Here is a 23,820-nt window from a genome sequence, read left to right on the forward strand (position 1 = left end):
AAACATCAAACAGATCTTCAAGTTAGGATGTATCTACAATAAAACCTCCCCCAGCACAGAGTGGCTGGAGAGGTGGTCAGGATCAAAGGAATGGCTTTGATCCTACTGCTTAAACTAAGACTATACAAATTTAAGAAACACAATGGCGACATTCAACAATTAGACTTAACACAGTCATTAAATTAAAAAATAATATTAAATAAATAAAACTAATAAATAAAAAATGCACACATCTTACTGATCTCTGCAGTCAGTAACATTACACATTTTTATATATTTTATTTATTGTTTACTCTATTTAATTTGTAAAATATGTGTACACACACACACACACACACACACACACACGTGTAGAAAAATATTTAGTATACACATCCAGAAATGCATATACTATTATATATTGTACATATATTTATTAGTTTCAGATGTAGCCATTCTTGTATTTTGCTTGTTTACATTATTGTATTTTGCACAACTCTGTTGCTTGTGAAGCTCGCACACAAGAATTTCACTCACATGTGCTGTACCAATGTACCTGCACATGTGATGTGACAATAAAAGTGATTTGATTTGATTTGACATAAAGTGCAAACATAATAGCAATTGTATAAACAATGAGTATGGCTCAGCTAGCCATAATCATCCTAGCTCACAGGTTTTTTGCTAGGAAGACCAGCATATCTACTTTTGCTGGCTTTAAGGATGAGCGAGTGCAGGTCACTATATTCCCTCCAGTGCTGAACAGACGCTCTGAGGGGGCACTTGTGGCTGGCACACACAGATATTTGCGGGCCATCTTGCACAGTCGTGGAAAGTGAATGTTGTGCACCTTCCACCAGGCTAAGGGATCATCCTCTCCGTCAATGACAGGGGTCAACAGGTAACTATTAAACTCTGTCTTCACGACATCTTCAAGTGGCAGAGGCAAAGCTGAAGAGGCCGCACTGGTCCTCAGACGGTCGGGTAGGCCGGAAGTAAACGGCCATGAAATTGGACGGTCTAGCCTTCTGATTAGCGTCACTGCTGTCTCGGTGGAGCTTAATAAACTCGGCCGTCTGCTTCTTGCTATCTAAAATATAACCAGACACTGGTGTAAATTCTCGACTGTCTCATACTTCTGTTTAATAAGTTTTCTGTTTGACGTTTAGTCAGCTGTGTGAAAACCAAGGAGGAACCCACCCGGGGGATTAATAAAGTTTTATTTTATCTAATCTAATAACTTTAATCTCAGCCAAACCGATTTAATCACGAACAAACAAAACACTGAAAAAAGCCCAACAATAACATTTTTAGGTTGTCTAAGTGACTTATATATTACGTTTAACCCGAGCAGCGAAAGTCCGCGGTGATCTGAAAATGATCTGCCGGGAGTTGTGCCGTTCTCGGCCGCATCAGTAACCCTCGAGCTCCCGGCTAGCTATCGAGCTGGTGGGTAGCAGACGCCTCCTAAAACGTCGAAGCACTTTTGCAAATATGCGATATCTTGATAAACCGAGCAGATATTTGATGTTTACACAACTACTTTCTCGCCTGAAAATATGTTAAAAGTTTATTTTGTGACCCAGAAAGATTAGTATGAGTAATTTTAAAACTTAGTAGCGGCCGCCATTGTTGGAAACTGGAGTTTGGCTGGGCCGTGCTGTGAATTCTGGAATATGGTAGGCCACGAAGGACACACCCGACCCATCCTTCAAATTCGGGGAAAAGGAGGACGCATTTGTCGGCTACATTCGGAGGAGTCTACGAATTTGGACAGCCTTCGGCGCGTCGCTGTGACGTAATCGGTCTACAAATGCGGCCTCAGGAGGATGCAGCCCATGAATTTGGACATGTCCAGAGTATAATCGCAGCCTTTGCGGTTAGAAAATTGCACTTGATCATGTCGCGATATTATCGCAAATGTGATATATCGTTCAGCCCTACCGCTCGGGTTCAGATCAGGGAGGCCGTTCCTCCCAATCACGCCCCTCCAGGTCTCGCTGTCGTTACCCACGTGAGCATTGAAGTCTCCCAGCAGGACAACAGAGTCTCCAGGTGGAGCACCTTCCAGCACCCCCCCCAGGGACTCTAAGAAGGCTGGGTACTCCGAACTGCCACTCGGCGTATAAGCGCAGATGACAGTCAGGACCCATTCCCCGACCCTAAGGCGCAGGGAACAAACCCTCTCATCCACCGAGAAAAACCCCAACGTACCGGCAGCAAGACTGAGGGGATATTAGAATACCCACCCCAGCCCGCCGCCTCTCCCCAGGGGCAACTCCAGACTGAGACAGAGTCCAGCCCCTCTCCAGGAGACTGGTTCCAGAGCCCAAGCCATGCGTAGAGGTGAGCCCGACTATATCTAGCCGGTACCTCTCAACCTCACGCACTAACTCAGGCTCCTTCCCCACCAGAGAGGTGACATTCCATGTCCCTATTGCCAGTCTTGGCAGCCGGGGGTCAGTCTGCCAGGGCCTCCGCTCCTGGCCGCCACCCGGCACACAATGCACCCGGGCCCCATGGAGTAAGGCCCGGCCACCAGACACTCGCTCTCGGGAACCCTCCCTGGGCCTGGCTCCAGGGCGGGGCCCCGGTAACCCTATCCTGGGCAGGGTAAACTGTTCCCTCGATGTTCTTTTCATAAGGGTCTTCTGAATCGCTCTTTGTCTGGTCCCTCACCCAGGACCAATTTGCCATGGGAGACCCTACCAGGGGGCAAAAGCCCCCAGACAACATAGCCCCTGGGATCCCTGGGACACACAAACCCCTCCACCATGATAAGGTAGCGATTCATTAATGTTGAATTCTTTCGCAGCTGTTCTATTCCCATGTTGTTGCAGTATATTAATAACTAACCTTGTATTGTGGATGAATAATCTCAGTTGTTCTCCTGACTGAAGTTTGGCCCGTGTATAGCATCCTGCTATGCGATTGCATTTGTCTCTAACCACCAGAATCCCTCACGTTAACTTTTATCGAGTGGAAAAAAAGTTGGCGTTCATCCTCCAGCTTCACTGTGCTAATGTTATGCTAACATAGCTGTGTCGCTAGCAATCACGTAGCACAACATTATATACCAGGTAGTCCAACTTCAGTAACCCTGCAAACGCCACTGCTGTTTAGTTTCCTGTCTTCATTTATGTTGGAAGTGACAGCAGAGCTGTAAGTTTTACTTAGTTTCAAAAATCTCTCAGTCAGAACATGGTATGTCTTGTTTAGGTGGAAACTAGCGAGCTAACTTCCTGTTAACTTCTAACTCCGTTAAATTTAATAACTTCTGTTTTCATGGATGCATGGATGTTAAACTTGATTGTTACACCTGCTAAAGCAGCAACACTGATGATTTTATTAAAGATTAAAGAATTTAGATCGTTTTTAACTCTCAGTGTTCGTTTGACTTTGGGACCTGAAAGGGATGGAGTTTTGGACCCAGATTACTCTGCGAAGCTTCTCACTACGGCAGCCGTAATGCTCTGACAATCAATCAAAACATTTTTAGCAGATTTCTGCTCGCCAAAATCAGTTCGAGGTCAGTAAGCACAACCAGAATTCATACATAAGGCACACTCGATTTTTGAGAAAATTAAAGGATTTTAAGTGTGCCTTATAGTGTGGAAACTACGTTATACAGAAAAAAGAATATATCGCGATATTTATCGTTACGCACATGCTTCAAATTATATCAAGATATGGATTTTAGGCCATATCGCCCAGCCCTAATTGTATTAATAATTAAATTTCATTATCTGTGTCTTTGCCACACAGGTGTAGATACTGTAGGTTCAGTGAATGCTTAAATTGCATTGATTAGAATATACTGGACATTCAAAGCTAAGATTCAGCGCACTGTGTTAGAGGCTGGGATTTGATGAATTCATCATATATACAACCTTTGATCATTGTTTATGTCCAGTTGAGAATGAATCTGTGGACTCAAATATTAAATGAACTGAAATCAGTAGTGTGGTCTCCAGTCTTGATATAAGGAATGAGAGAACTGACAGCTGTTATTTTAATCAGCCTGTCTCAGTTGTTTTAACTCTAAGTACCATAGAGTAATGTGGTAACATCTGGACTGACGAGTTTACTGTCAGCATTTTAATCTCTAGTTTAAAGGCTGTAGGCTGCAGCCATTGCTCTAACACTGTATAAATGTAACAGGGCTCAGTGCTGGTTCTAATAGTCTTAGCTGCTTCCAGCTTTATTTGTGAAGAGCACAGCAGTTCACAAAACACGTAGCTAGCTCGTACAGCTGCGACCTTAAAATAACGGGGCCACAAAAGGTGATGCTAGCGTTAGCCATGTTAGCACGTTACCTTCAACAGGTGGTCAGACTGCGAAAACAGGCACTCAGTCAGAGGTTGGGCTCTCCGTTGCGCTGCAGGGTCCCTTCATTCTTCACATATCCGTGTCGAGCCGAGTGTACATCCTGAGGCTGAACGGCCTTTGTACAAGCACACATGCTTCTTAGCAGGGCGAAGCTATGAGCTAGAAAAATCCAGGCAGGCAGCATGTATCTGTCCAACCAATCAGAGAGCTCCTTACATCCCATGGTGTGGCTAATTTGAATAGCCGCAAGGAAGTTGTCCATTGGACTACTTGCACTAACACTTCCGCGTTCTATGTAGTCCTGAGTGAGGCACCACACAGACTAAGTGTAGGCAGGAAGCTGTGTAAAGTTGTTAATCCCCGTTCAGTGGGGTTCAGTTCATTTAAGCATTAGTTAAGTTCATTCCTAAAGGCCCATCAACTTGAATGTTTTCCTTGTCTCCCTGCTTTATCACTCCTAATTTGACTAGTCAGATAGTTAAATCAACGTGTGTTTGGGTGATCAGAAACATTTGACAACAAGTTAATACTGCAAATATACACAATCTACGTTATTACAGTTATCAAGGATGGTTAAGTTGTTTTAATAGGGAGAGAAGGAAACACTAAGCATTCAGGAGGGTGCGTAACCATAACACTGAACTATGTTCCTGTTCGGCTCTTCCATGAAGATGTTACATTTTTAATTTTCGTTCTTTCTTCTTAGATTAAGCTTCTGGATTCATCGCCGGTGATACTGACACATAGCCAGTGCTCCTGTGTGGCAGGCGCTGTTATGTGCAATCACACAGTGGCATTGCTCTTCCAAACAGCACACTACTCACAACTCAGAGTGCCGGTTGTCCCCCCTGTGCATAGCTGCACGGAATCTGAACAGCAATGGCACAAGCCACGGACAGTGGTAATTTAAATGAGGTTAAAGTTTTTGAATTAGTCCATGTTTACATATGAACAGCAACACCATCCATAGTAAATGTGTCTTCTGTTAGGGTGTGAGGCCAGGACCCATCAACTCCATGATCTTCACTAAGCCGGTACCAAATAGGATGGCCCAGACTGGAGTACGGTAATTACATTTGTAAAATTTGGTTTCACGTGTTACAAATGTATGTTGCTATTTTTTTCATACATACATGTGTCAGAATAGGTATTAATTTACATACAACATTACACTTTCTGAAGACGGCTAACTCAGTCATGTACATATACATCCCAGTCTCTAACTTATGCACCACTGTTTTACACCTTTTAGTTTTTAGTTTAGTTGTTGTTCAGTATAACAACCTTCTTCCTTACATTATTGTCATTGATGTTTTCTTTAGGAGTGGCTTCTACAGAGGCATGGTGGGTCCGTTACCAGATCCCTGCTTGTTCAGAATAACGGAGGCATATGCAAAATTTAATATTGAGGACAGGCCACTTGTGACCACAATGAACATGAGACCTGACAAGCCCCTTGTGGAAAGTGCCTTTGGGCTGGTGCAGGAGGGCAGTGTTCTGTCATATCAGCAGCCGGTTTTGACAACCCGGTACATCACACTACACCGCGATGCACCACCAACACCGCACTTGCCTCTGGAGGGGTATGACATCTTGCCATCAGATTGTGTGTTTGTGTGCTCAGAAGAAGAGCTTCTGCATCTGAAAAGCTTGTCTGTAACTCTGGAAATGGCTCACAAAATAGAGGAAGCTACACGTGAGCAAAGCTCTTCGTCTGAGTGGCATCAGCTCCGCAGGCCCAGAGTGACTGCCTCTAGGTTTCGGGAGGTGTGTCACGTCAGAGGCCAGAGCTCGGCCGAGTCACTAGCAGAGCGTATATTGAAGGGAACAAGGCAGACAGCAGACATGAGGAGAGGAACTGAGATGGAGCCTGCAATAGCAGCAGAGTATAGTAGGCTAATGAATGTTAACTACTCACCCTGTGGTCTGGTCATTCACCCCATTGCCCCCTGGCTTGCTGCATCTCCTGATGGTGTTGTTTTTGACCCCAATGAATACCCCCAGTTTGGCTTCGTCGAATTCAAATGTCCCAATGTACAAAACTTTATTGACTGCAAATATGTGCAGATGGAATGTGGTACCCCTAAACTAAAAAAGAGCCACGCATATTACTGGCAAGTGCAAGGACAACTGCTCATCAGTGGGATGCAGTGGTGTGACTTTGTTGTGTGGGCACAAGAGGACTACCTAGTGCAAAGAATATACATGGATATAGATGTGCACAATGCAATCAGAGAAAAGGCAGACTATTTCTTTTTTTACATATATATGCCAAGATACCTGTGTTTGAAAAAATGAACAGTGAAAACAGCAAAAAGAAAAACAGATCCTTCAGGCTGGCTGGAACAAAATAACTGATGTTTTATTTTCAATATATTTCATGAATTCTTTTGTTGTTACATGTTACTTTTATGTGACATCAATAAACAGTTATTTAAGCAATGGCATCAATTTAATTTTTAAAAACACACATTAAAACGTTGAATTTGTGCAGAACTTATTTACATGGTAAGTATTTAAAACTCCATGCCTAGCATACTGATATACATTTAGACAATAACACAACTGAACTGTAGAAAATGACAAATGGTATTTTTGATGTTCCAAAAGCTCAATGTCACTTATGATTTTAAAACGATTTAGTGATTTACTTTATAATTTTGATAAATAGTTTTGTTGAATCTGAATAGTAATATAGTAATATAATTAAACAGTATTATTAACATTAAACATATGCAATGAATTTGAATTATCAATAACTGAAACTCAACTATCAGCACTCAAGTACCAGTTCTGTAATCAAGTATTGTCAGCTGAGAAGGAAGAAATGCAACTGTAGTGGCCTCAGCTGCAGGTCATTTTCCATAAGTTACTTGTACTGGCACTGGTGTCTTGGGAAAAATCCATCTTGTCTCACTTAACCCATTTTTTAACTAATGCTGTGTTCTGGTAATTTGACAGCATACATGCCACTGCAAACAGTTGGTTGATATTATAAACATGTGACATGGTAATGATGCTATCAAAAAGTTTGTTCTGTTTGATCCTCCTAATGACTCGCTCCACATGTACCCTGAGTCTGGCTATGGCCTGCGTCTCCTTAACCTGGTATGCTGGCATCTGCTTCTGCTTAGATAGAAAAGGTGGGCAGTACACTTTGCATTTACAACAATCAGTGATTAGGAAGCCCTTATCTACCATCACTGCCATGTCTTCAGTCAACTTCTCAGCAATGCCTGATTGTTTGAATAGTTCCTTGTCACTAACCGAACCAGCATACAGATTAGAGATGAATGTCACTGGACCATGTGGAGCTATGCCAACCAGGGCTTTCATCGTACAGTGGGATTTGTACGAAGAGTACATTTCACTTTGGAGAAGTGGTGAGGATGGTGTCTGACACCTCAGCTCTGTACAGTCAAGGATCATCTGGGTGTCTGAGAAATCTTTGAATTCCTCAGGGAGGTAAGCTTGCACTTCTTCACGTGTAAGCCAGATGCACTGAGACCCCAGTGCAGTGGCAAGAAAATTTGTCCATGTTGCAATAATGCGGCTCACTGTGGACTGGTGTATGTTAAATCGGTGTGCCAGGTCCCTCTCCTTCAAACCAACTGACAGGAAAACCAGGAAAAGAAAAAACTCATCAATTGGCTGTAGCAGCTGCCTCTGGAAGGTGAAAACAAAAGGGAAAATGTTACTCCTTAAGCTATGAACTAGTAAAATTATTCTTTTCTTGGCTAAATGTTTTGTAATGGTTAGGCATACCATACTGTACCATGGGGTAAACAATGAGGTGCTGTAGTGCACAGGTGTATGTATGTAAAGGATACTGAGTCTAGCATACATACACCTGTGTATGTATGCTACTGTACATAAAGTAATGTTATTGTACATAAATACAATAACATTACACCTCTAGTTCTAACTACCAACAAACCCATAACCTACTGTTGATGTGCGTGCAGGTGTCAACACTTCTTCGTTCCGATTGGCAGCTGACTTGGCTCTTGAAACCCGGATCATTTTATAGATGCAAGGCTCAATCAAAACCCAGAATGCCATCAAATGATCATAGCTTGGAAATCTATTCACGAGAGAGACATACATCATGTCAATCATTAATTAACATTACACACTGACATAAAAATAATGTGAACTGTGACAAATATGCTAATGGTATGCTGTATAATATAGTCTGATTAAGAGTATTTGGTGTTGTATTTTACCTGTAGCATTAGGATATCGTTTAAATACTAAAGCATCTACATAAAACATACAATCAGCAGAGAAAAAGTAAATATCTATTTTGTTTTCATTAAGACTGGAAAAACTTTCGAAATTTAACTGATGGTGACCTTGGTATATTTTAAACAGTTAGCTTGAATAGAACTTAGGTGTACCTGGTGTAGAATCGGATGTCACTGTCGGAGCCAGCAAAACGCTGTAACCCAAATTCTCGCTGGACACGTAACTCCTGTATTTCCTTCCTCAGAGTCTCCACGTCTTTGGACAGGTCTTCTGCAGCTGATGCAGATATGTCCAATGCAGACGGCTCAGGGACTGAGCAGTAGTCATGATCTCTTGTAAGACTGTGCTCTTCTTGATCGTCAGGAGGAACTAGTTCAGGGCGTCGCTCCGTTCTCTCCCAAACACTACGCCGCGGTGGTTCAACTTTATAGCCATTCCACTCAAAAAGTGTTGGTACAGCACCTTTAATAAGCCTCCTTCGACCATCGAGGGTTGTTGGCTCTATGAGTTGATCACTGGCAAAGTGTCTGCGGCAGACCCTGGTGTGAGAGGTAATCGTGAAATGATCCCGGCGTATGTTTAACAGCCATTGTCTTCTCAAGTCGGAATGGGTCGGAAAGGCATGAAAACTTAGTATGCCGTTAAATTTGGCTGAAGCTGAACAAAGTGGGACACAGCAATGCTCGGAGTATTTCTTCTCCTGTTTTTGAAAATGTTCTGTTTTAAATACTTTCCTTTTTATACTCATTCTGAAGCGACATTAGCATAGCTACCGATAGATAAGCAAACGTACCGGAAACGCACAAGCGGTACTATTTGGAAACGGAAATACGTCACATGCCCTAGTGCAAGTAGTCTATTGAAAAGGTAATCCAGCAGCTAATCCAGCAGCTAATCCCGGAGGGAACAGGAAAGAGAAATGGATTTTGAAATGCAGTTTATTAAAGTGCAAATGGAAAAAGGTTTTTGAAATGCAGTTTATTAAAGTGCAAATGGAAAAAGGATTTTGAAATGCAGTTTATTAAATTGGAAGTCAAAAATGAATTTACAAATGCAGAATTTATTCTACAATTCATTATTTAAGCACAGAATTCTTTATTTCGATGCGTGGCTCTTGTGGTCCTCCATACCATAAGGATTAAGTACAGCGCTATAAAAATACAGGCAATTTAATCGAATCAGTTATTCCCGTTATTCTGGTACATTTAGGTGTTTTTGGTTAATGTCACATCTGTCTGATTTTATGATGCTATACTGGATAAAAGACGCTGTACAGTTGCTTTAATTTGCCCGTTTTATTTGGCTTTCATTTTACTTTACAACGTTTGCTGAGAGAAATTTTCAATAAACGCAGCAGCTTATTTAGTTTAAATACTAACCTTTACAGGTTATTGTAAAATCGTAACCAGTAGCGGTTTTTACACGGTTGCCCAGGGCGGCATCATGGGCATCGCCAAAAAAGGTGCTCATACTTATGCTGCCCCGACATCCTGCCAGCGCAATTTAGGGATGGCAAACCAATAGAAACCAATTGGTTTTCTATCGCCCATTTAGTAAGGGCGCCCTCCGTTTGCGAGGTGTGCCTGCTGCTTGCGGCACAGGGAGGAGAGGGCGGGGCGGCGGGGGATTCACTGGCTGGCTGGAGCAGCATCTAATAACCAGCTCGCAAAATAAAACAAAATAAAAACAAAACAACAAACACGAAAACACCAAACATTATGATACAGACTCATAATTTGCACCGATGTTTTTTCGAAATTCTACGCGAAAAGTGAGCGCGAGAGCCCTCGTTGCGACTGCTTGCTGAAGTCAAAGTAAACTTTATTGTCATCTCCGCTACATACAGTCCAGTATATAGAGAGACGAGACGACGAGGCTCCAGTTACAGCAGTGCAAGAAAACAAACAATAAATATAAGAAGAGTAAGAAAATAAATATAGACTTTAGGACTCGGGGTAAAGGGATCAATAACAATTTAAAATTTATAATTTACAGTTTGATGATTTAAAGTCTCGCACACAACCTGTCGACAGGGCAGGGGGGCCGGCTGCTGCCAAATAGAGCACATTTCATTCATAACGCTGTAAATCCAAGCCCATTATGTATTCATGATTTGAATCCTGGTTTGTTTGAAATCCCAGAAATAAACCCTAGACAAAGCATATCTGTGAACTAAGGTGTAGGTCTATTAGGTTATCTTGTGGTGATCCTTGGGTTGGGGGATGGGTGTTCATACTGGAGTGCAAAATTAAAACCAATGCAAGATGGACAAGAAAAGTTCAAAGCCATCAGGTGCTCAGTTTAGAAAAAGGAGAAAACAAGAGGAGGAGAAACAAGAAAAAGATACAGGTAAGCGGACGTGTCATTGGATAATGGCAGGTCATCCTGAAACAATCAGAATCAGAATACTGTATTAATCCCTAAGGAAATTATGTGAGTTACAGTTGCTCCAAGACGAAATTGTAAAAATAGTAACAGTAACAGACTAAACTCCAAACAATACATTATGTTACAGATTTTACACATTTAAGAAATAGCACTAATACAGATCACTCAGTTATAAATATCAAGGATTAACAGAGGCGATTATAAATAAATATCAAGAAAATTGACAAGAATATTACAGAGTAGAGCGTGCGTAAAACGGGTGTAACTATTGCAATATTTACAGTGCATTAGATGGAGGAGTTGTCCAGGGAGATGGCCACAAGCCACAGATTTCCTGTGTTGTTCAGTGGTGCTTTTTGGTAATCTCAGTCTCTCACTGAACGTGCTCCTGTGGCTAGCCAGTAGGTCATGGAGTGGGTGGGGGGTATTATCCATGATTGTCCTTATCTTGGACAACATCTGCCTCTCAGACACCACCCTAACCACCCTCCAGAGGGAGTGGCACCAAACAGGCTAGGACCGCGAAGTTTGAAATTCGCGTTTGTAAAATAGTTTAAGGTGTGGTCAGAGTCCTCAAAAGTTGCGCATAAATCACTATACACAAGCGTTTGTAACACATGCAGCTAAATTTCACTCTGAACTACAACGGGAAAAGGGCGAAACATCTTTATCAAAGGCGCAGTTAAATGCTGCGACAATATTTTACAGTACGGCAACTTTATTGTATATATTCATTTTTTATTCGTTTTCTGCATGAAGATGATATTTTCTTTAAATATTTTTTAAAAAGTGATCGACTAACGCAATTCGTTTTAACGAAAGAAATAATCAGACTTAATTAACGTGATGAGTTTTCGTTACGATTTTCAGTTATTGATACTTCTTGTTTATAAAGTGATGAATTAATGATTAAAAATACAAATATATATATATATATAAAATATTACAACACTACGTTTTTTTTTAAAAAAAAAAACGTTTGAATCGAAACTGTGAAACTAAATGGGAAATAATTTTTACGGGAAACTTATTCTGAATAAATAAAGCCGACGTGTTTATCACTCCACTTTGCTTGGGTGACACTGGGAGTCAAGGTGATGAGGATGACGTGTTGAGCGGCAGGTATAAAAGCAGAAGCCAACAATCGAATGTGACTTTCACATGTGAGCGCTTCCAGGAGCTTTTTCTACAAGTACTTTGAAAACTCTACACCAACGACTTCCAAAGTTCAGCCGCCTCTTAGCCGCCGCATAACATTTCTTGCGCTTCTACACTAGCCTTTACGGCAGCGCCTTTTCTCCTTCTTTACCGATCGCAGACCCGAGGACACTTACACGCGCGCACACATTGCATTGGGACAGCCTGGTTGCATCATATTCAAAAATTAATTAAAAATCATACTTGATAGTTGACATCAAACTTTCAACACATTCCTCCTCTGGGCCACCTACTGTCCCTCTGAGCCAAGTTTCATCTATATCTGCTGTAGTATTCCACAAAAAATAAAGGAAAAGTCTGTTCACATTTAACAACTTTCAAGGAGTGTAATAGCGTCTTATTAAAAATATAATAAAAAACATCTGTGATAGTTGACATGAATTTCTCAACAGATTCCTCTTCTTTGACACCTACACAATGCTACACATGCTAAAGTGGCAACCGCTAACAGTACTCAAGCAAATTTAAGTAAATGTACGTTTTTGGAAAAATGTACTTCCAACAGTACTTTATTGCACCATGTTCATTCACTCATGAGCTGCTGCAATATGAATCAAATGGCTGAATTGCCACCTCAGCATGCAGTCAAGTTCTATACTCTTGCTAATGACCTACTAATTATATTCAGGTGTGTTGCAACAGGCACACATGGTTTCAGAGACTGGAGTTCGAGACCCCTGTTGTCATGTAATGCTTATGTTTTCATTTAAAAAACAGACACAATGAAAATATTCAAAAAAACGACAATTTATTTACTTTGGAGACACAAAAATTGTCTAGTAGAAAATGTTTGTCAGCTGAATGAATTCATTTTTTATTGTCTTGCCCTTTGATGTATATGCTAGTTTTGTTTTGACAACTACCTATTAAAACTGAGACATTGTGTTCATCTCCTTTAACTCTACAGTTTGCGTTACAGCAGCTTTCTTTATTAAATTTGTCTTCACTAAAGAATTTCTGGTTTGCATTAGCACTGATACTCAGAGACATCTGCTCACACGAGCTCTTTCAGTTTGTGGCGTAAAAGTTGCACATATTACTTATAGAGATTGTTATATGACTCACATCTAATGTTACAATGATAATGATAAGACACAGTTTAATAATATTGTTAGTCTCTAATGAAATGAAGATATATGGTTCTAGGCTCGGCAAGAACCTGGTTTTACACAGAGAAATAACGTGTTGTTAGGAGAGGGATTTGCATTGGTGAAAGTGTTGAAGTCACTGATGATGAGAACTGTGGACTGCAAATGGAATGATTTTATCCTAGCATGCTTCCTTGAGTCCTACAGTTGTAACATCAGTTGCAATTAAAAATAAAGGGTTTTAGACATGTCACTTCTGTCTCCTGTGAACAGTCACAGTGGGTGAGTGTAATCGGTTCTGTCCTCTTCATGGATCTTCAGATGTGTGTTTAATTGGCTCTTCCTTTGAAAGGTTTTCCCACAAAACAAGCACGAATGAGGCCTCTCCCCTGTGTGCGTCACCCTGTGAGTCTCCATGTCACCTTTACGATTGAAGCGCCTGCCGCACTCTGTGCACTGGTACGGTCGCTCTCCTGTGTGGATTCTCATGTGTAACGTCAGGGCTCCGCTCTGCCTGAAGTTCACGCCGCATTCCTTACAGCGGTAAGGCTTCTCTCCTGTGTGGATCCTCACGTGATCTTTCAAATGACTCGACTCTTTAAAACGCTTAGCACAAATGGGGCATGTGTGCCTTCTCTCCCTTATGAAATGATTTCCATCTTCTTCCATACTGTCTCCGTCCTTGGAGTTCAACTCGGAGATTTGTCTTTTCTGTTGTCTTGTTCCCGATGGTTTGAGCAGCTTAATCCCCACACCCTCTATGTTTTTAGTATGCTCACTCTGACCAACAAGCTGCTCTGGCTCTACAGAGTGGACAGACTGAGACTCTCCAGACAGTGTACAGCCTTCAACATCTGTCCTGTTTTCTGTAGTAAATGCATTGTTGCTCAGACTGCATTTGGGGCTCAGGGTTAGAGAAGGAGCCTCATTATAATCATCTAGTGGCTGATGAGGTAGTGTACAGTCACAGTCCGCCTCTTCCTGAGGTTTAGATGATGTAAACGCCTGCACTTTTATGATCTTAGATGTATGACGGTTGTAGCGGTGCTGATACTGGCTCTGGTCTTGTTGAGTCCCATGATTCTTAGAATAAGTGATCTCCAGTGGATCTAAAAAAAATATTATATTATTATTATAAAATATTATATTAAAATATTAATAATAAATTGCCATCATTTTTAATTATTTATATCTAATTAGTACCATGGTTATCAGTATATTTGAACATGAGAGACGGCTGCGTTTGACATTTCCTTTCACCTTTCTGTTTAACATTGAAACACAACATGAATGTAAAGGAAATCTGTCGTTTACTGCAGTGATACACTTGAGATTTGGTCACTCAGACAGGTATTAGCTCATGAATGTAAACAAACCTGCTCATTATGGGAAGCATCTCCAGCTCATGCAATGAAAAACACACTATTTTTCTCATTCCAGCGCTCGGACTGATATAAGAACAAAATAACTGATGCCAGCTTTTGCTGGATGTGCTTTTACTCAGTCCTCTCCTCACCTTCTGGGTTAAGTTGTTGAACTTCTGACTCCGCGTTTATTCCGCAGGTAGATGTTAAACACTCATCTCCGTGTGGCTCAGCTTTGATAGCTGCTGCCTGCTCAACAGTTAATACAGTGTATAGGTGCAAGGGTGGATCCTCGTGATCTCCTCTTGTCACAACCTCAGGTGACACTGTGGCATCACTCTGCTGCCTACAGGAGGCTCCTTGCTGAGCATCCCTTTGATCATGCTCCTCTTTAATGTGCAGGATGCTCTGGGGCTTTGGGCTCACATGTGAGCCCTCAGGAGGAGCCTCTTCATTACTGCGGGCACTCAAAAGATGATCTGCTGAATGGTACGACAAAAGTCTAGAGGTGAAACAGCTGCAGCCTTTAACATAAAGTAATGAGTATTACATTTACACACCTGATCTGTGTAGCCTGACTTCAGGCCAGGAGAGCAGTGATCGCAGCTGATTTATCTCCTGCTTGGATCGGCTGATCTCTCCCTGGTAGTCTATTAAGGTTTTCTCCACAGCCCCGAAAATCTCCACCGCCGCCGCGGTGAGCCGCTCGGTGATGAGCGCGTTTAGGTGGTGCAGTGTGCCCATGTCTGGTCTGATCCGGTGGAGGTTTCACTGATCAGCTCCAGATATTGGCTTCCTCGTCGGTGTCAGCGACAAGCGTTAAGCTGTTGGGATATCTCCCTCTGCTGGTCACACGCGATGTTTTCTGCACCACATGCTCGCAGTGGAAAAGCAAGTCACACCTGACTTGTAGCCATGTTAGCGCAGATAACTGCAAAAGCCCCGTTTTTTTTTTTTACATGTAATTAAAATTACTTATTGGGAAGAAAAAGCAAAGTAAAGTGTGTTTTTAGATGACACAGACTATATTAGACACACAAATAAGAAAACAAACACTGCAAATCTTGAATTAGGAGTATAACTTATGAAGAAAAGCAAGAGTTCAAACAAACTACTGTGGTTTTAATTTTCATTTTAATATATTCCTGGTCTTAGTGGAAACTCCTGCATCATTTGGAGGGGAGTGAGTGACCTTTTAGAGAGAGAGACCTTTAAAAATGCACAGGCTTACATTTCAAAATACTGTTGAGACAATTCATTTTTATTATTGATGCGCAAATTCCTGAGACATAGACTATGATGTTATAATTCTGTATTCATTTGGATTTTAAGATTTGGACTTTAGGCCACTGAGTGCTACAAAGGAAAACACACTAAATCATGAGGACACATTACTGTTATTACTATTACTGTACATAAAACTGTACAGTCCATCTGACAAGGATGCCCCCTGGGCGCCTCCTGGGTGAGGTGTTCCAGGCATGTCCCACCGGGAGGAGGCCCCGGGGCAGACCAAGGACACGCTGGAGAGATTATATCTCTCGGCTGGCCTGGGAACGCCTTGGTATTCCCCCGGATAAGCTGGAGGAGGTAGCTGGGGAGAGGGAGGTCTGGGCCTCTTTGCTTAGGCTGCTGCCCCCGCGACCCGGCCCCGGATAAAGCGGATGAAGATGGATGGATGTACATTAAACTATTTAAATACACATTTTTTTAAGTAAACATTATGAAGACACCAAAAACATTCAGAAATCAATTTCTAGGAATTTCAGAGTGGTATGATGAAATCCATGTATGTGTTTATTGCTCTTTGCTTTATTTTCTATAGTGTAGTTCAGAAAGTGAATAAGGTACGGTAAAAGATGAACTGTTACACTCCAAAACCTACACGCAGAGACACCACATACATTTGTGTCTCAGTTTGCGTTTCTTATATCAAACAGAAAGACAGCCGTGTGTCCTTGCTTTGTTCTTGGGAAATCAAGGAAAAGGGTCAGAGGTTACAGATCAAATCAAGATATCAGAACAGATGAAGAAGTCGTTTATGGACAAATTTATACATTTTTATTAGGATGAATTCCTGAATTCCTGACCTGTACACAGTCATCAAGGATGCCAGATTATTATACAGTGCATGGATGTTCAGTCTACTTTATTACACTGATGCAAGCCACATGCTTAGAAGTTCAAAGAACAGGGTTGCACAAGTCTCATTAATGTAAACAAACAGCAACCACGCATTATCCTTTGATTTTGACTTTACCATACACACAGTCACACCTCTGTGGTGCAGAAAGGAACTGTGATTTTTAAAGTAAACTAAAGCTCAGTAGCCGTTATATACAGATGAATCTAATATTCACTAGTCTTCTGTTGTCACTATAGCTTTTTTGCTGGGCTTTATTAGTGTGTGTGGATGCTCTGGTCATGCTTTAGAGAGGTGGAACTTGGATATGGAATTACTCATCAGTCTGACGATGGCATAGGAAGCAGTCCCAGGCATTTGTAGCAGGAGCAGCCACTTGCAAACAATAAGGGGAGACAAACTCCCTCTTTACAAATAAAATGCCAATGTGATGCTGCCTGTGCAGAAGAAATGAAAATGAAAGGAACAGAAACTACATGCTGCAATGGTTGCATATACAATTTGGTTTTCTTGCACATTCCCTGTATGTTTTGCAGAATGAAGTTATGAAGTTATTGCCTTAGTTTTTGAAGACTTTTTGACATCGTCAGTAGCCAGTGTTAGAATGAAGCTGGAATGCGTTTGTGTCACAGACAAATCACTGAATTTATTCTGAATTGATATGTGAATTCCCATTATCAAAATATATTTCTTATTAGATTAAAAAGAAATTACACTTGTAGTAATACTTAACTGATGAACGTCTAGTAATCAGTCAGGGTGTAAACTTTCAGAGATAAAATGCATGTCTCCCCCACCCCCCTTTGTTTCACAGAAAGCGTATTAGAACACATAAAACATCATGCACTTGGAAACTTTGGAGTATACAAACACGGAGTACTTTTTCCTTCCACGACAGAATGCAAACCACTTTGGAAAAGACATCCAATCAAAACATTGTATGTCAATTACTGAGCACAGAGAGAGAGAGAAACTGTTACTAATGTGTTTCAGACTACAAGAAATACAGCATTCAGCAAACAACACCTCTGAAAGAGAAGGAGTAAAAGACTATATCTAATAACTTTACCCAACAACACTTGTATCTACAATGAGTGTACTTGGACACACCGACATTGGTTTTATGACCACCGTTTTGCATTCTGCACAGACAAACTTCACTTCCGTCTTCTTCTATCACGCCTGATTGCCCTGCTTAAAGACGCTGAGGTGCTACTTGCAAAATGAAAAGAGACAATTACATTTGACTTGGGTAGGAAGTGGGCCCTCCCACCTGGCTATACTCAGATGGCTGACCCATATTGCCCTGGGTGTTGTAGCTCCCTGACTGGTCAAAACTTCCCTGGTTGTATGACTGCTGGCTAAATGTGCCACCCTGCTTCTCAGACGCCCCGGCTGCAAATCTTGAAGCACCCTTGTGCCAGCCGGTCTCCTTGAAGACAAACCAGATGTTTCCAGCCCATAGAACAAAGTTGAGAAACCCAAAAACCTGAAGAGACAGTGAAAGAAACAAATTTACAATAAACATCAAAACATTCAAATAATCTTGGCATAACTGCCCCCACATATTCATTCAGCTTGAACCACAATTTCTGCCTTTTTCACTGGTTACATCTCCCATACACTACCATAACATCAGTCGTTCACACTGTTCAGCTATTTCAGGTTCCACACATCAGTTTAAACATGTTCAGAAAACTGAGCTTTTCTAGTTGATCTTTTCATGCATTTCCACATCTTTTGTACCTACCACTGAGGTGTTGAGTCCAGACCAGCGAGGTCCATGCAAAGATCCACATTTGTTGGTCTGGTCTTTGCAGGCAGAGATGAGGAGCTGCACCTCATCTGGATCGGTGGCCACTTTGACATCGGACAGGGCCTTGGCCCAAGCGGAGGAACTGACCAGCCACAAGAAGGAGAACACTACTGTCACTACAAAATCCTGGAAGAAACGAGAGCGATCATGTCCATGAGAATTCAGCAATAAAACTATAGCATTACTTTAAATGCTTACTTTAAATGAGTGAATAGTTAGTTTGTGAGTCAATGGAAGACGTCAACCTGGAAGAATAGAGGGTCAGACTATGTGCATAACGTACTCTTGATAAACTACCTAATAAGGACTGAGAAAGTGTTTCATCGACTGTACTCACAATGAGTGGTGCTCGGCTGTTTTCGTGGTACTTGTTTAAAAAGAAGATGTAGATAATGGCAGCCGTGAGGGAATAAAGGAAGGCGAAGACTGCAATGGTGACAAAGAACTCAGCAGAGGATGAATAGTCTCCGGTCAGGAAAACACGCTCCCTCCTCATGGCTTCACACATGGGTGCTTCAAAGGACACCTGGTGCAACCTGGTGCACACACGCACGCATGCACGGGTCAAGTACAAAAGCAATGAACAATTAACTTTCACTGTCAGCAGTTCATACATTTCATATAAAGCTCTTAGATCCCAAAATGTCAGCAGGCTGTCAGACACATGAAGGCCAATCACCTGAAAGGATAACCAAAGTCAATGCCAATGCTGAGGTTGCTGCTGGCCTTCTCCATGCAGTCCACGCTAACCTGCAGCTGCCCAGTATAACCGCCACATGTTGCAAATGCGAAGATGGAAAAGAGCTGCAGAAACACAAAGAAAAAAGCATCACATGCTCATCCAAAAAAGATACTACAAGTAATATAAAGTGGACACTCTGAGAAGAGAACAATCAGTTTTCTTCAAACACATTAACAAAGGCCTCAGTACAGGGTTGGGCAGATGAGCAGGCTCACCCGGATGAGCTGGAGGAAGTGGCTGAGGAGAGGGAGTTCTGGGCTCCACTCAGGGTGCTGCCACCACGGCCCAACCCCCCAAGCAGTAGAAAATGGATGGACGGTTGGGTAACGTTTACTTTTTCCTTCTCAGCTCGATAACAATCATTTACCAAAAACTTAAAGTTACAGTTTTACATAGAAGAAAGTTCCAATGTGAAGGAGACTCAGTTTGACTCATCTGCTGCATTCCCTCACTCCACACTACTGTTGTTTTTACTTTGCAGGCTATTGTGTGACTCAAGTCCAGCTAAACTTTACACAGGTTAACACTGATTAGCAGTAATTGAAATCATGGCTGGGGAAAAGCCACATTGCAGATTTGTTAGGATTTTATTTTTAATTTGTTTGCCATTTGGGGGCAGCAGAACACCATTTAAGTACCAGAGACTGTATCATCACTTTATGGTCTGCTGTCTGTTTAGACATATTTTATAATCTCACCACTATCTCATAATGCCTGCAGATACCTATCTGGGGAATCAGGGTTAGAAGAAGCATTATCTAAATTAACTTTAATTCCACTGGGGGGAAAAAAACAACAAAAAAAAAAAAAAAACTACATGCATTCAAACAAGTGGACAAAGGAAAATCCACTCAAAGATGGTTTGGGAAGCATTTGAATATCCTTTATAGTGAAATGCTATTGTGTGTGAAATGTGTCCCTCAAAAACAGAAAAGTAGTTGATCAGTGCAAATGACTTTGTCTTATGGATATGTATATATGAGTCATATATAACATTTTCTTTTGTTCTTCAGGTGTCCTGTCTAGCAAACAGATTAATTGCATAATTGTGCTGGCAGCCCTTTGATCTTTTAGTGGTAGTCAATGGTCAATGGTCAATGGTAACTTTATTGTCCCTGATGGGAAATTGATTCGCAGTATGTCAAAACAAACAACAAACATACAACCAACACATCACATACACTCATTAAAAAAATACTATAATATAATATAAGCCTGATAAAACAACCTAGATATTCCATCGCAAAAAGTGCAATGTGCAATGGCAACAACACTTACAATTTAGTGTTGTTAATTAAGATAATAGCACTAGGTACAAACGACAATTTGTGTCGCTTTGTCTTCACTGCAGTCATTTTATAACGACGACCTGATGGAAGCAGTTGAAAATCGTTAAAGAGAGGATGATCTGAACACAACAGGACAGAAGTTGCCTTCCTCAGCACATGCCTGTGCCATAAGACGCAAGAAAAAATCTGTAGTTGGCTGGACACTTGTGTTAACAGCATGACAGGAACAGGTGTTGAATGGCATTAGGCCCTGAGAAACACAAGAAAATTGTGACAGAGTGATACATATATAGTTATACATATATAGTCACAAAACATGCATAGAGAGGAAAAAAAAATCAGACTTATAACAAGTTTTCTCTTTAAATCTAAACTCAGATGTTTCGCTAAACCTAATCTAAACCTAAAGTTATATTTCTGTGCAGAAAAAGTATTTGTGAGTTATAAGTCATTATAGCAAAAATAAAGTATGTAAGTTTCCTCCACTTTTCTCTAGATGATGGTGGAAAACAATATTCCAAAATGTCGAACTTTTGTACAAGGAAGGGACAATTTTATAAGGAATGGCCCTCTCGAAAGGATACAGAATTAACAAGAAGCAAATGTGGTACTTGACAAAAAAATTTACTATGAAAATGTTAAACCACAAGTCATACTGATATTTTTAGGAAGCCATAGAACTGGCAAACTCTCGCACTATGTCAGCTGGGACCAGCTCAAGTCCCTTGCGTACAATGAGATCAATAAAAGGCTAAAGAAATGAATAAATGGATGGATAATACTACAGTTTATCATCTTGAATATTTGAGGGGCTAGTCTTTCTTACAAGTTTCTTTCACTAAATACTCCTGAAGAGTTTCAGTCAGGTTTCAGAGCTCATCACAGCACAGAAACAGCTTTAGTGAAGGTTACAAATGATCTTTTTATGGCCTCTGACAGTGGACTCTTCTCTGTGCTTGTCCTGCTAGACCTCAGTGCAGCATTCGATACTGTTGACCATAATATCCTATTAGAGCGATTAGAACATGCTGTAGGTATTACAGGTACTGCACTGCAGTGGTTTGCATCATATCTATCTAATAGACTCCAATTTGTTCATGTAAATGGAGAGTCCTCTTCATACACTGAGGTTAATTATGGAGTTGCACAGGGTTCAGTGCTAGGACCAATTCTGTTTACATTATACATGCTTCCCTTAGGCAGAATCATCAGAAGACATTGTACACATTTTCACTGCTATGCAGATGACACCCAGGTCTATCTACAGTGGGGCAAAAAAGTATTTAGTCAGCCACCGATTGTGCAAGTTTCCCCACCTAAAATGATGACAGAGGTCAGTAATTTGCACCAGAGGTACACTTCAACTGTGAGAGACAGAATGTGAAAAAAAAATCCATGAATTCACATGGTAGGATTTGTAAAGAATTTATTCGTAAATCAGGGTGGAAAATAAGTATTTGGTCAATAACAAAAATACAACTCAATACTTTGTAACATAACCTTTGTTGGCAATAACAGAGGTCAAACGTTTACTATAGGTCTTTACCAGGTTTGCACACACAGTAGCTGGTATTTTGGCCCATTCCTCCATGCAGATCTTCTCGAGAGCAGTGATCTTTTGGGGCTGTTGCTGAGCAACACGGACTTTCAACTCCCGCCACAGATTTTCTATGGGGTTGAGGTCTGGAGACTGGCTAGGCCACTCCAGGACTTTCAAATGCTTCTTACGGATCCACTCCTTTGTTGCCCGGGCGGTGTGTTTTGGATCATTGTCATGTTGGAAGACCCAGCCTCGTTTCATCTTCAAAGTTCTCACTGATGGAAGGAGGTTTTGGCTCAAAATCTCACGATACATGGCCCCATTCATTCTGTCCTTAACACGGATCAGTCGTCCTGTCCCCTTGGCAGAAAAACAGCCCCATAGCATGATGTTTCCACCCCCATGCTTCACAGTAGGTATGGTGTTCTTGGGATGCAACTCAGTATTCTTCGTCCTCCAAACACGACGAGTTGAGTTTATACCAAAAAGTTCTACTTTGGTTTCATCTGACCACATGACATTCTCCCAATCCTCTGCTGTATCATCCATGTGCTCTCTGGCAAACTTCAGACGGGCCTGGACATGCACTGGCTTCAGCAGCGAAACACGTCTGGCACTGCGGGATTTGATTCCCTGCCGTTTTAGTGTGTTACTGATGGTGACCTTTGTTACTTTGGTCCCAGCTCTCTGCAGGTCATTCACCAGGTCCCCCCGTGTGGTTCTGGGATCTTTGCTCACCGTTCTCATGATCATTTTGACCCCACGGGATGAGATCTTGCGTGGAGCCCCAGATCGAGGGAGATTATCATTGGTCTTGTATGTCTTCCATTTTCTGATGATTGCTCCCACAGTTGATTTTTTCACACCAAGCTGCTTGCCTATTGTAGATTCACTCTTCCCAGTCTGGTGCGGGTCTACAATACTTTTCCTGGTGTCCTTCGAAAGCTCTTTTGTCTTGGCCATGGCGGAGTTTGGAGTCTGACTGTTTGAGGCTGTGGACAGGTGTCTTTTATACAGATGATGAGTTCAAACAGGGGCACAATCGGTGGCTGACTAAATACTTTTTTGCCCCACTGTATCTATGAAGCCAGATAACACACACCAATTAGTTAAACTGCAGGAATGTCTTAAAGACATTCTAACTTTCTGCTCCTTAGCACAGATCAAACTGAGGTTATTGTACTCGGCCCTGAAAATCTTAGAAATATGGTATCTAACCAGATTCTTACTCTGGATGGCATTACCTTGGCCTCCAGTAACGCTGTGAGGAACCTTGGAGTCATTTTTGACCAGGACATGTCCTTCAACGCACATATTAAACAAATATGTAAGACTGCTTTCTTCCATTTGCGCAACATCTCTAAAATGAGAAATATCCTGTCTCAGAGTGACGCTGAAAAATTAGTTCATGCATTTATTACTTCCAGGCCGGACAACTGCAATTCATTATTATCAGGAAGTCCTAAAAACTCCCTGAAAAGCCTTCAGTTAATCCAAAATGCTGCAGCAAGAGTACTGACAGGGACTAGCAAGAGAGAGCATATTTCTCCTGTATTGGCTTCCCTTCATTGGCTTCCTGTTAAATCCAGAATTGAATTCAAAATCCTGCTCCTTACATACAAGGTCTTGAATAATCAGGCCCCATCTTATCTTAATGACCTTATAGTACCATATAA

At 41.5% G+C, this 23,820-nt stretch overlaps 4 protein-coding genes across 4 annotated transcripts in view; 1 reads left to right on the forward strand and 3 right to left on the reverse strand.

The window, feature by feature from the left end:
* Positions 1 to 4,619: 4,619 nt before the first annotated feature.
* On the forward strand, positions 4,620 to 6,964 carry LOC146709116 (uncharacterized). Its single transcript, XM_085456067.1, has 4 exons — positions 4,620 to 4,636; positions 5,015 to 5,209; positions 5,298 to 5,374; positions 5,631 to 6,964. The coding sequence occupies exons 2-4, from the start codon at positions 5,084 to 5,086 to the stop codon at positions 6,604 to 6,606; spliced, it is 1,179 nt and encodes a 392-aa protein (XP_085312193.1). The 5' UTR covers positions 4,620 to 4,636; positions 5,015 to 5,083; the 3' UTR covers positions 6,607 to 6,964.
* A 79-nt stretch (positions 6,965 to 7,043) lies between these two features.
* LOC146709117 (uncharacterized) lies at positions 7,044 to 9,411 on the reverse strand. The gene is made up of 3 exons (XM_085456068.1): positions 8,709 to 9,411; positions 8,257 to 8,392; positions 7,044 to 7,974 (listed from the first exon to the last, which is right to left on the reverse strand). The coding sequence occupies exons 1-3, from the start codon at positions 9,302 to 9,304 to the stop codon at positions 7,222 to 7,224; spliced, it is 1,485 nt and encodes a 494-aa protein (XP_085312194.1). The 5' UTR covers positions 9,305 to 9,411; the 3' UTR covers positions 7,044 to 7,221.
* Positions 9,412 to 12,891: 3,480 nt separating this feature from the next.
* On the reverse strand, positions 12,892 to 15,402 carry LOC146709118 (uncharacterized). The gene is made up of 3 exons (XM_085456071.1): positions 15,175 to 15,402; positions 14,767 to 15,093; positions 12,892 to 14,359 (listed from the first exon to the last, which is right to left on the reverse strand). Exons 1-3 carry the CDS (start codon positions 15,356 to 15,358, stop codon positions 13,524 to 13,526), a joined length of 1,347 nt encoding a protein of 448 aa, XP_085312197.1. The 5' UTR covers positions 15,359 to 15,402; the 3' UTR covers positions 12,892 to 13,523.
* A 1,247-nt stretch (positions 15,403 to 16,649) lies between these two features.
* synpra (synaptoporin a) overlaps positions 16,650 to 23,820 on the reverse strand; it is a 30,157-nt gene continuing 22,986 nt past the window's right edge. The window contains exons 3-6 of the mRNA XM_085456072.1: positions 19,253 to 19,377; positions 18,911 to 19,109; positions 18,508 to 18,699; positions 16,650 to 18,246 (exon numbers count right to left, since the gene is read on the reverse strand). Coding sequence (XP_085312198.1) covers positions 17,995 to 18,246; positions 18,508 to 18,699; positions 18,911 to 19,109; positions 19,253 to 19,377 — 768 coding nt within the window. The 3' untranslated portion in view covers positions 16,650 to 17,994. The remainder of the gene's footprint in view (positions 18,247 to 18,507; positions 18,700 to 18,910; positions 19,110 to 19,252; positions 19,378 to 23,820) is intronic.

The sequence above is a fragment of the Copadichromis virginalis genome, linkage group LG5 (assembly GCF_057382275.1).
Source record: "Copadichromis virginalis isolate Kocher_CV1m ecotype Utaka linkage group LG5, C_Virginalis_male_GT1.1, whole genome shotgun sequence".
Lineage (NCBI taxonomy): Eukaryota > Metazoa > Chordata > Actinopteri > Cichliformes > Cichlidae > Copadichromis > Copadichromis virginalis.

What these genes read in the sequence shown, in the direction of transcription:
- LOC146709117 (XM_085456068.1), bottom strand. Translation starts at nt 9,304, where the DNA reads ATGAGTATAAAAAGGAAAGTATTTAAAACAGAACATTTTCAAAAACAG. An exon ending in GACATCCGATTCTACACCAG is followed by an intron (nt 8,393 to 8,708) that starts GTACACCTAAGT and finishes TCTCGTGAATAG; the next exon opens with ATTTCCAAGCTATGATCATT. An exon ending in CACCTGCACGCACATCAACA is followed by an intron (nt 7,975 to 8,256) that starts GTAGGTTATGGG and finishes TTCACCTTCCAG; the next exon opens with AGGCAGCTGCTACAGCCAAT.
- LOC146709118 (XM_085456071.1), bottom strand. Translation starts at nt 15,358, where the DNA reads ATGGGCACACTGCACCACCTAAACGCGCTCATCACCGAGCGGCTCACC. An exon ending in AGTCAGGCTACACAGATCAG is followed by an intron (nt 15,094 to 15,174) that starts GTGTGTAAATGT and finishes ACCATTCAGCAG; the next exon opens with ATCATCTTTTGAGTGCCCGC. An exon ending in TCAACAACTTAACCCAGAAG is followed by an intron (nt 14,360 to 14,766) that starts GTGAGGAGAGGA and finishes TATTTTTTTTAG; the next exon opens with ATCCACTGGAGATCACTTAT.
- LOC146709116 (XM_085456067.1), top strand. Translation starts at nt 5,084, where the DNA reads ATGTGCAATCACACAGTGGCATTGCTCTTCCAAACAGCACACTACTCA. An exon ending in GGCACAAGCCACGGACAGTG is followed by an intron (nt 5,210 to 5,297) that starts GTAATTTAAATG and finishes GTCTTCTGTTAG; the next exon opens with GGTGTGAGGCCAGGACCCAT. An exon ending in ATGGCCCAGACTGGAGTACG is followed by an intron (nt 5,375 to 5,630) that starts GTAATTACATTT and finishes TGTTTTCTTTAG; the next exon opens with GAGTGGCTTCTACAGAGGCA.